Here is a 12,173-nt window from a genome sequence, read left to right on the forward strand (position 1 = left end):
CGTTTATCTTCCTTTTGCTACGGTCTTAATCAAAAAAGCCCTTATATTGTTTTTAACATCTCTCACAAGTCTGAGCTCATTGTGAGCTTTAGCTTTTCTGACTTTCTCCCTACATGTCTGGACTATTTGTTTGAATTCCTCTTTGGTGATTTCCCCCCTTTTCCATTTCTTGTAGATGTCCTTTTTATATCTTGGCTCACTTGAGAGTTCTTTAGACATCCATCCTGGTTTCTTTAAACACCTCCCTTTTTCCCCCCTCATTGGAACTGTTTGAAATTGCGCCTTCAAGATTTCACTTTTAAGAAACTCCCATCCCCCTTGTACTTCCTTCTCTTTTAGTATTCTTAACCAGTAGTTTCTTGAGTTTACTGAAATCAGCTTTCTTAAAGTCTACAACGTGTGTTCGACTAGACTTGGCATCCCCTTTCCATTGTATAACAAACTCCAGGAGAACATGATCACTCCCACCTAAGGACTCCACCACTTCCACTCCACTAATCAGGTCATCATTGTTGGTTAGGAGCAGATCTAAAACAGCCGATAACATGCAATCAGATATACCTCCAGTTAACTCTTTAGAAAGTGCTTGACTAATCAGCCTAAGGAAGGGGGATTGTTTCTGTTACACGCTTATTCAACCACTCACAAGTCACAGAGTTCACGGGCCGTTTCTTGACATATTTCTTGAAAAGCAGTGTTGGGGAAAATTGCAAAGCAGTTGTGTTTTTTATAGAAAATAAATGCTTAAATAAATAAACGAATAAACAGAAACAAACAAATGATGTAACTCAGAAACAATTTCCCACAGAATGGATATAATTAAACTTTACTTTCACTGTGAATTGTACCATTACTCCTTCCTGCTTAGTTGTAGACACCAATTTAAAACCTTCCTATCTATAAGTGCATTTGCAGACCAGGACTGGCTTGATTTCCTGTTGTTCTCTTTTTGCTCCTTTGTTAATTTTAGGCTGCTTCAGTGCTGCTCTTGCTTTTTATCATGTTGTCGTCTCCATTACATGTTGTACATTATTTTGAGAGCCCGAATTAAACAGAAGATGTAACTCATCAGTTTTACAAAGATATGAACATTGGGAAAATCAACTGTGTCAAATCCTCTGCTGGATATGAGATTGTGGAAAGAGAAATGGAAACAAAAGCTGTCTGTGTAACCCTTCAAGCTGAAAGAGAGGCAACATTATTATGGGTCCTATAACAATCCTCTCAGAGAAATGGCAATGAAACCAATGAAAGCAATGAGGACTCTAGTTATCAAACTGAGCGGCAAATTCCATCATTGTGGATTTTCAGTTGGCCTGAATGTGGGAGATATAGATAACAGTATGGAGCAAGAATTGATTTATTAGTTTGATAGTCAATTTAAGTTCCTCACACAACAACATGTTTGATTTACATGTTAACTGCACCACAAAGGATGTGATCTCAAGACTCTGGCCAGCCCTCCTTGCGGGGCTGGGCTGATAGAATTCCAGGATCCAATGTTCTAGAATCTAGATAGAGTAGCTTGTCCCTATAACTACTATGTCAGCCCCCGCCGGCCCCAGCCTGGAGATGGGGCTCTGCACCCGTCCGCCCACGCACGCACCCCCACCGGGCTGCCAGCCAGCAGTCTCTTCTGCCCTCCCCTCCAGGCAGGGTCCAGCAAGGGCAGGGGCTTGGGAGGCGTGGCCATTGCCCCAAGAGCGTGTGGGAGCGTGGCCCCACCCCCTAAGCCTGCCCCCCGAACCCACCCCATAAAAAATCTATACCTACATCACTGGTTCCAGCTTTGAATTCTAGTGCAATCCCAAACAGTTACACCCTTTTATGTCTCTTGACTTCAATGCCTTTAAGACGGTGTAACTTGGTTTAGGATTGCACTGTGAATAGTGTTTCTCTAAGCTTAGGTAAGGTAGTTTCAGACTCTCTAAAATGCAATCCTGTACAGAGTTGCTCCAATCTAAACATCTGGATTTCAGTAGCCTTGGAGACTGGAGTAACTCAGTGGAGGGGTTGCTCCGCAAATGTGGTTGGAACTTTAAAATGAAAGCAGAAAGCTATAATGGTTTTATTTTGAAGAGTATGTGGCCTTTTTGCCCCCTGTTTTATACTGTAATTTTTGATATGTTGTGAGCCACCCTGAGTCCATAAGGGGAAGGGCTGCACAAAAGTTCAATAAAATAGTTAAAGAATGCATTTATGAGCCTGCTGGTATTTTCAGGTGCCCAAGAAGATAATCAAGCTCAGTGGGGTGATGGGAAGTGACTTGGGGCTAAATGAGTAAACAGGGACAGACTGGGTTTTTACAATGGACTAGGAGTCAGCCAAAAGATCTGTGTGGGGCAGTATCAGGGGCTTCTCAGCCTGGATCCCCCTGACAGTGCAGTGAAAGGTAGTAACAATAGATGATACCTATTGTTATCATCCCTGGCTGAATCTAAATTGAGCAGTCTCTCCAGCAGCTGCTGGATTGTTCCTAGTTGCTCCTGGAAACTATCCTGGCAAGGAAACAATAAGGAAGCCTAATAAGGCCAATCTTCCTCAGTCGGTGAGCTTCTCAGATATGTTGTGGTTTCTATTGGAGGCTGGTCCATTAGAGCAAATGGAACGATGACCCACCAACTCAATCAATCCCATCATGTTTGCCTCCTTACTTTCCTCCTCAGACAGTCCAGGGGCTACTCAGTCACCTAGCCAGCATGGCATAGTGGTTAACAGCAGTAGACTCTAACCTGGTGGACTGGGCTTGATTCCCTGCTCTTCCACATGAAGCCTGCTGGATGACCTTGGTCCAGTCACACACCCTGTTTCCCCCGAAAATAAGACATCCCCTGAAAATAAGACGCTGTAGAGGTTTTGCTGAAGTGCTAAATATAAAGCATCTCCCAAAAGTAAGACGTAGCAAAGTTTTTGTTTGGAAGCATGCCCGTCGACCAGAGCATGCAGCTGTGGAGCAGAAAAATAAGACATCCCCTGAAAATAAGACATAGCGCATCTTTGGGAGCAAAAATTAATATAAGACACTGTCTTATTTTCGGGGGAAAACAGTATCTCCCAGAACTCTCTCAACCCCACCTATCTCACAAGATATCTGTTGTGACGAGAGGAAGCAAAGGAGTTTGTAAGCTGCTTTGAGACTCCTTAAAGGTAGAGAAAAGCAGGTTATGAGACCCAACTCTACTTCTATCTCTTGTCTTTGTTTTCCCCATCCATCCCACTGCATCTTGCCCTACAGAATCCCTTTAAACCGAGCCCACTAATATCAGTTCATTGGCAGGGTGAAGAGTTTCCAACGTACTGGAGAAAAATGGCCTGTTTCTTTAACGTTCACTTAATGAGCTGCTACTTACCAGGTGAGGTCATTTACCTCCATGCCATAAAAAGCTCCAGCTGTCCATTTCCATGCATTAAAGCTCCATTAAAGGGTCAGCACATTTTTTCTGCAGCCCTGTTGACAAACCTAGCAGGGAGGTGACCATCTGGCTTCCTCTGAGTCATTAACTAGACCTGTTAATCTTACTTTTTACCTAGGGAGATAGGAGAGGAAAGCAAGCCTGATCCATCAGGGATCCTCTCAGAGTAATTGTTTGGCTACCAAAACTAGTGTACTGTCCCTTTAAAGTTTCAATGTACCCCCTCCTCCATTTACAGAAATAGATTGAATCCAGATGTTGCTGCTTTTTTTAACACATGCTTATTTCACAGTTCAGGAGGCAGCACTGTAACGGGGAAAAATCTGGAATGGGAGAGGTTTTTTTAAGGTGGGCGTCCCAACTAAGAGAAAAACTTACCTTAGTGGAGGGGGGTAGAATATTGATGTTCACCATTTTCCCTGGATTATTTATTTATTTATTTGTTAGTTACATTTTTACCCCGCCAAATCTCCTAAAGAACTCAGGGCGGCATACAATAAAGGTGTTGGAGAACAAGGGTTATGGATGGTAGGGTGTTGTGGGTTTTCCGGATTGTATAGCCGTGTTCCAGTTTTCTCCTGACTTTTTGCCTGCATTTGTGGCTGGCATCTTCAGAGGATCATGGATGGTAGTTTTGTCAGTAACTTTGCTGTTGAACATAATATGTTCTGAAGGGGGGAAATGCTGGAGGGCCCCCCCCCCCGACTTTATTGCTCAAGGAAAATTAAATTTCTTTTAAGCTTCGGTCCAACTGGCTTGAGAGTAAATTCTGTTGAATATTCCAGTTCAACAATTACAATGAACACACAAACAATCTGTGCACAGCACAGCGTGCACTTGATTTTTCATTGTATGAATGTTGAGTAATTCTCATATGATGCTCAATCCATGTTCAGCTGAACATGTGACCTAAACCATGTGTTTATCCAGGTACTGGTCCCTGGTTTTATTTCTAAAGTAAATATATGCCTGAATGTGCCGGGTTTGTGTTGTGTTCATGTAACATGAACAGGTTACTTGATCCTCCTTGATCTGAGATTGCAAATGCCTTAGCAGACCAGGTGCTCGGAAGCAGCAGCAGCAGCAGAAGGCCATTGCTTTCACATCCTGCATGTGAGGTCCCAAAGGCACCTGGTGGGCCACTGCAAGTAGCAGAGTGCTGGACTAGATGGACTCTGCAAGTAGATGGACTCTGCAAGTAGCAGAGTGCTGGACTAGATGGCTCTTTCTTATGTTCTTATGTTCTTAGGTTTCGTAGGAGGACTTATTTCCGAGCACATCCATAGGATTGTACAGATACTCTGAATATTCTCTCAACCATTGTGTTGCCACAGCTTCTGAAAAATTGTGACCAAAGGTGTCCTTGCTTTGTGCTACTGTATAACAAGAAAAATGAGTTCTGAAGAGCTGATTAAATTGACACCTGCTGTACCCATATCCTTGTTTGTCTTATAAACTGAATTATTTTGTTTAGGATACTCAGTATGGGTTTTAGGAAGGGGGAGTGAAGCACAGCCCTCTTGTTCCCCACCCCTTTACTGAGAACTCCTATTGTTACTGCAAACACAACCAAGCGAGAACCTTCATTAGACTGGCACCTGCATATTAATCAGTTAAGTGATAAGAAACTGTACTACTATGCTTAATTTTATCAGTCACTGTCATGCCCCCACAGAGACTTTTGTTATTTCCTCATTAAGATTCAGTTTCCCCATAGTTAGCATGGTTTTAGTTCATTGTTAAGTCTTCTAAGGAAGGGTATTTTAGTTGGCCCCTGTCCCTTTAAGACATTTCCCATTAGGCAGTTTCCTTCTTTATCCAGCAATCCCCTGTTTTAGTTCTAGCCAGTCAGTCAGAGTGAGGTGACAAGGGTAGTTGGAGACTGGAATATTTGTGACGTACATATTGATATATGGTGGTCCATAGAGCACAAGTTAAGTTTAATGGTAATTAGAACTAGACAAAGACTGAAAGAACTGAAAGGAAGCAAGACACAGTGGACTTTCTTGAAAGCAACCAAGAGAAGGCACAGTCTAGAGTTTCAAACCTGCTCAAGACAAGCAAGTACTCTGATTTAGATAGACCCAAGGGAGGAATTAGGGTCTTGATTCTCTCCAGTAATAAACCTATTGTAAGACTGGGCGTTACCCCACTTGCCACGACCCCGCTTTGCGGTGTGCGTAATGTACAAACTGTCAATTATGCAAACCAAGCATAAGGACTTCATTATCTATTAATGCCTCATAACAAAACATTGGACTGAAGGAATCCCCAGATGAAAGGGGGGTGTCCCGATGGTGTCAAGATCACTCCCAGCTCAACTCAGGGGATCCATGGGGCCTTCCCTTTTAATCTAGAGTTTTCCTTATCTCTGACTTGAAGAGAGAATTTTAGGGTTCTGAAGGAAATGCCTGGATGGATCCTACAGCCACCGTGGGGAAGGGTTAGGGCTAAGTTTGCTTTAAAAATACTGTAATGCAGATTGCTATTTCCTCCCTGCAGCCCTTGAAAAGGATTCCCCCCATTTCTTTCTGAGATGTGCTGCAGGACGTTTTCCTTAAAATTACTTACTTCTAGACACCACAGTCTAAGAAACAAAAAAGTACAGATGGTATTACCATGTGCTATAGGCCCTACTGACACCAGGAAAGCAAAGCAGTCCCTTGGGCTGCCTATACCTGAAAGTTACAACCAGGACTGTGTCTTTATTGGATAGAAAAAAGGAAGGCAGAACAGGGCTTGTTTCCAGGGTATAAACCAAGTAAAAAACTTTGTATTTTGCCTTTTATCTCTGGCACCAGAAGGCCTGGGAATTTGTTGTTTTCAAATGAAAGGTGGGAATCTTGGTCAGCAAATGGGCCAAATGGCTGTGAAGTGGCATGCCCAGAATCTGGGTAAAACCCAGTCAATATGGCAATCCTAACTTGGGAGGAGTCTGCTCAAACACTAAAATCTTGCTCTTTTCCCTGCCTCTCGCAAACTTATGACTGACTAACCATGGTGATCAAGCCTGACAATGTTTTCCCTTGATTCCTTCCACCTACTTGGCTTTGATCTTTTAGGGATGATTTACTTGAGATTGAACTGTGGTTTTGTGCTTTGTTTACCCTACACTTCCTTGATCTCATTTCCTCCAGGATCACATATGGCCACCCACATCATTAGACAGACAGATGTGCGTCTAAAGCATCAAGTTCATTAGGACTACCTGCTTCTCATCGAGTCTCTGCTAAAATGCTAGCAGTTCAGGGTGGTGCGAATAAACATTGTATGGTTGCTCAGGAACCACAGGATAATTTCCCCCATTGCCTCCCTCTGGTCTTTAGGAACAGAGTCACCTTAAAATCAGATACGCAGAGCACAAAAAAAGCACACTCATAGTACCAAGACAATGAGTGACAGATATGGAACTAGAAAAGGGAGTGGCCCGTTCAACTATGTCTTGCCAACTTTAACAAAGTCTGGCCTGAAGTGACGGATGTGCCCTTAATTGAATTGCTCATTAAGGTGTCTCTACCTGTTTTGATAGATTTGCCATTCTACTTACATGGCTTTGTGCTATTTTTTGCCTCTTCTGAATTTCTTTGTTTACTGTCATAAGCTACCAGTGTGGGTGGATGGGGGGAGATTCAACAGACTTGCAAGCAAAGCGAAGGTAGCGAGAACAAACAATCCTTTCGCTGGCAAATATGCTAGGCTGTAATCTTGGAATGACTCAGGCTTTCAAATTCTGTAATGAGAGTAGTAAGTAACGTGTGGTATTATTTAATGACTTTGCAGCGAGGCATTTGTCAAGCTTCCCACAGTACGTGCTGGGTCCAGAGGCACGCTGGTGTGCATGAAGAGTTTCTGTGGGATGCAGAGGTAGAATGGACACCTTCTTGCCAGCGGGTTCTTTGGAGCCCTTATATGTTGGCAAAGAATGTTTGTTGCCCTCCAGATGAGTAGCCCGCTTTTGGTCTAAACCAGGGGTAGGGAACCTGCGGCTCTCCAGATGTTCAGGAACTACAATTCCCATCAGCCTCTGTCAGCATGGCCAATTGGCCATGCTGGTAGGGGCTGATGGGAATTGTAGTTCCTGAACATCTGGAGAGCCGCAGGTTCCCTACCCCTGGTCTAAACAGTGCATGGTTCAGAGAGGCAGACACTTTCCCAGCAGCCATCTTAGAATTCTTCCATCTTTCCACTAACTGCTGCCATTCTGTTAGTTGCAAGCCTTGATATGAACAGCCAGGCAACGAGTCAATCAGAAGTTATGGAGAAGATGTTTGGATGCTTCAGCGGTGTATCTGTTGAAAACGCCACCCAGGGCAAGCACTGTGGCTTGCCCTGCCCTGCCCCCAAATTCCTCATGGAGTTCAGGGGCAGGGGGCACCTGTTCAATGCTGGGCTCGGCTGGGTTGAGTTTCCAACTGCAGGCTTCCAGCTTCAACCACACCCAGCTCACCATCAAACTGAGCACTTGGTCTGACTAGCTCCAGCTTTATACTCCTGGCTCTGCCACTACAAAGTTGGAGCCAGCAGACCGAGTGCTCGGTTCAGTGCTTGGCTCAGCCTTACCAGGTCCAGTTTTAAACTGCAGGATTTGTAGTTTAAAGCTCAAGTCAACCCAGCCAGCCAGGCTGAGCCCAACATCAAACTGAACACTCGGTCTGACCAGCTCCTGCTTTATACTGTTGACTCCGCCCCCAAACTCCGCTTGGCCAGAGGTGGAGCTGGGGTGGGGAAAGAGGCAGCAGAATATAGCTGGAGTTGGTTGGACTAAGCATTCATTTTGATGCTGGGGTCAAAGCCTGCAGTCTAAAGTTGGATCCAGCCAGGTCAAACAGGTGTGCTCCACCCACCAAATTCCACATGAACTTTGGGGAGCCAAGTTGAACGCCGCATGGGTTCACTGTTTAACTGTGCCCTGTCTTTGAACTCCACATGGATTTGCAGGTGTGCAGTTGAACGCTGAACCTCCTTGAACCACATGGAGCTTGGGGGTGGGGGCAGTCATTCCCAGAGGCTTCAGGGCTGGCTGGCACCCCTTGAGGCATGGTGGCCAGGGCACTTGTCTTGTCTTATCCCATGCTAGATACGCCTCTGGGAGGCTTCTCAGATCAGTAAGCTACTTCAGGCTGATAAGCTCTCAGAGCCTGAACTATTGTCAAGAGGACAGCTAGGCACAAAATTTGAGGTGATTGTATTGAAATAGTGAGAAACAGATCTATAGCCTTTCTGGTTCTTGTTGGCGCCTAAAAGGTTACTAGTAAATCTTTTAGCAATGTAATTTCAGGTTGGTAGCTTTAAAAAATTGTAGTAAATGTTAGATCCTAAGTATGTACGCACAAAAGCAAGTCCTGTGAAGTTGAGCTGTATCACTTCCCAAGTGTTTTAGGACTGCATCAGTCCAACATAATCTTGAACATATTTACTCAAAAGTCATCTGAGTACAATAGGCTTCCTTTCAAGGAAGTGTGCATAAGACTGCACCCTAGTGACATGTGTGAAAATACACCAGCTTATGATGTGGGCATAGTGGGATTTTTCGCTTGGAGGGGTAATGAAAGGGATGGAAGACAACCTCATGCATAGTGGAGGTCATTAACTTATGGTCATAGTGGAGGTCATTAACTTACTCAGTGTTCAGAACAAACTTGAAAATCAGGCAAGTGTTGACTATGTTCCATTCCAAAGTATCTTTTTTAAAAAATACTTTCTCTGCTCATATTTTGTGGGATTTCTGGATTCAGCCTGAATCATTTGTGTTTTTCTTTTCAAAAAAAGAATAATTTGTGCCAAGCTGCAAAAAGAACTAAATGAAACGAGAAACACACGCCCCGGTATGCATTGAGGGCAGTGTAGTAAGTACAAGGCGCTTCAAACAGATACAATTTAGATAAGAGTGGCTGTTTTAAAAAAATTACAAATGCCAAATTATCTTGACTCAATTACACATTTCGCCAGAAAAAAAGAAGAAGAAAAAAAAACCCCAACCAGGCTCCTAGTCGCTAGTTAGAGCAGCATAAAGGCAAAATACTGTTCCTGGTATAACTAAAACCGAGATAAAATCTCCCAGTCGAAAGGAAGGGACAAAACTCATTACAGATAAGGCATTTCCCCAGAACGCCTCTCCCGGTTTGCTTTTTATTTAAACGCCCAGGCGAAAAAAGGAAATCTCTCCCTCCTATCTTGCCAGAGATCAGCCCCAGCCTCTGGGCTTTGCTTCAGCCTGATCACAGCCATGGGTTCTTTTTGACCTCTCAGCCACTACTCAGATCCTGGGATCTTCTAAGAGACCCTGCCTGGGTTTGGTTTTGTTTTTGGGGGGTTTGTTTTAAATTCAGTCAACCGCACGCATACGTCTGAGTAAGCCCATGTCTGCGTTATTTTATGATGCCTGATGGTATTAGGGCCGCTTAATAAAAACATGTCGCGCGATGCCGGCGATTGCATTTCACTCGTTAGAGAGGCCCCGGCGCTAAATGGATCGATATTGCTTGAAGCCCCCCTGCTGTCGGGAAATTGGAAAAATATGCAGCCAGCCCAATTGCAGTAGGGCTGGGAATGAATCCGCAGGTTTCTCCGTGCAGAAATCGGAGTCTCTCTGTGTGTGTGTGTGTGTGTGTGTTGAGGATGACGGCGCAGGGTTCATTTGCAGATTAGGGATCCGATCCGTCAGCCTGTGAGTGAGCATGCATGTTTGCGATGGCACGCATCCCGCAGGGAGAGGGGCGCGTGTGAGTGCGAGAGAGTCGCTGCGCGTGTATGTGCATGCAGGATCTGAAGTATTTGCCCCCCCCCCCCCCCCCCCCCGTCTTTCCATGTGTGAATGAAAGGGACGATGCTCGCGGCGTGTGAGAAGGTCCGTGCGGAGCTCCGAGAAGAGGCGTGGGGGGAAAACCGACCTATGCAGATGTGTGGGAGGGAATACCGGAGCCCGCGCGCGCAAGGCAACAAAGTTTGCGAGTGCGCAAAAGGACAAGTCATATATTTGGGCACGAGAGGTTGCATTAAGTAGGGGGGACCACGGCAAAGAAGAGCCCTCGCGGTGGGCGTTGCAAAGGCAGCAGACACTGCAAATCCATGCAACCCGAATGAATTAAAGGGGAACATGAATGAAAGAGCGTTGGGTGCACGGTGCTACCTGGGCTGGACTTACTATACGTAGTGGGGCAAGAAGGGAGACCTGCTCAAAAGAAGACATATACGAGCTTGTGTGCAAATTAACCCCTCAAAAGATAAACATTTGACTAGGAGGGAAATTGCTGGACGTGACTCGGGTGCAAGGGAAGAGCCGTCTAAGAATTGCGTGTGTGTGTGCATGCATATGCCGGTATAGAGTGCATGGAGCAGCCTTTAAAGCGCGCGCCCCTCTCTCGCACACCTCCTGCTAGAGGGGAGGCGCGCCTGCGCTGCCGCTTTAAGAGCGTCGAGGGCGCGCCCGGCCAGCCTTCTTCCCCCCTCCCCATCCCTCGCTTTCCCCCTCGCGCGCCCCCGCCGCCTCTCCCGCTCGCTCTCCCTCTTCCGCTCCCTCTCCCTCGCCGCTTTAAAGTCTCCGCCAGGCTCCGGGCTCGCATGTTACTTCCTGCATGGCAGAATGGAGCGCGCCCAGCGGCTCCTGCTTGACGGCGCCTCGCCAGCTTCCTCCCCAGCCCCAACTTCCAGCCGCGGGATGGACTGAGCGGCCGCGCCGGGGCAGGAGAGGGGACGGAGAGGACCGTGTGTGCAAAAATGCCCTTCCCCTTCGGCCTGGCGAGAAGCCGCCCGCGTGAAGAAGAAGAGGCGGCGGCGGCGGCGGCGAAGGGGGTCCGGGCTTAGCCCAGGCGCTCCTGCTCCGGTGGCTTTTGCGGGCTAGCGCGAAGTTGGGATCGCGAGCCCGCCCTGCTCCTCCCGCTTTTTGCTCCGAGGCCTGGAGCGGGGCTGCTGCTGAACTCCGTGCACCCCCGGGCGCATCCGGGGGACCAACTCCGGGGCCAGGAGGAAGGGGGGACCGGGAAGGCTCTGCGCGCGCCGCTGGATGGTGGACTCGGGGCGGGGGGGTGGGGTAGCCTTTTGGCTCTCTTTTTGGAAACCCCGCTTTGTTTCTGACTGAAGTGGCGTGCAACTTTTGCAATTGCAAGTTATTATTAATTTTTTGCGCTCCCTCCCCCCTTTTTTTCCTTTTGGATGCCTTTTGATTTTTTTAAAAAAAGAACACGCTTAAAGAGAACTCCCCCCACCCTTTGCTTTTTTTCGATGTGCGGCTTCGGACATGCGGAGGCTACTGCAACCGTGTTGCTGGATCTTGTTCTTGAAAATCGCCGCCTCCGTGCTCCAGTACGTGGTGTGTTTCCCCGGTGAGTGGCAGCGGGATCTGGACGCGGGATAGATGGATCCCGCCCGGGGAGGGGAGGCGAGGAGCCCCGAGGAAGCCCCCAGGGCTCTTCCCGCCCCCTCGGAGGGGCTGGACGCAGCCGGACGGGCGCCCTCGTTTGTGGCCTGTGGCCCCCACGTTGCTCTGGAGGGGCAGGAAGATGTCCACCGTGTGTGATCCTCGTTCCTGAGGAAGGCGTGTGGGGCTTGTGAAGATAGCTGTTTGCCTTGCCACAAGGGAAGCTTGGTTTCTGGGGAAGGCAGGAGCGGTACCCAGTTTGGACTGGGAAATTGTGGGTCCGGTGTGTTGCTTGTGGCAGGGTTGAAACCCTGGAGATCCCCCCCCCCCTCAACCTCATTAGCACTCTGTGCAACTTCTGGCTGATCTCCCCCCCCCCCCACCCACCACCACCACCAGCCCCT

At 47.1% G+C, this 12,173-nt stretch overlaps 1 protein-coding gene across 1 annotated transcript in view; it reads left to right on the forward strand.

Annotated features, from left to right (window-relative positions):
- The first annotated feature begins 10,903 nt into the window (after positions 1 to 10,903).
- The window catches only part of PTPRG (protein tyrosine phosphatase receptor type G), a 703,641-nt gene continuing 702,371 nt past the window's right edge, over positions 10,904 to 12,173 (forward strand). Inside the window, exon 1 of the mRNA XM_048487318.1 lies at positions 10,904 to 11,734. Within this exon, the coding sequence (XP_048343275.1) occupies positions 11,650 to 11,734 (85 nt within the window). The 5' untranslated portion in view covers positions 10,904 to 11,649. The remainder of the gene's footprint in view (positions 11,735 to 12,173) is intronic.

The sequence above is a fragment of the Sphaerodactylus townsendi genome, linkage group LG03, assembly GCF_021028975.2.
Source record: "Sphaerodactylus townsendi isolate TG3544 linkage group LG03, MPM_Stown_v2.3, whole genome shotgun sequence".
Taxonomy (NCBI): Eukaryota; Metazoa; Chordata; class Lepidosauria; order Squamata; family Sphaerodactylidae; genus Sphaerodactylus; species Sphaerodactylus townsendi.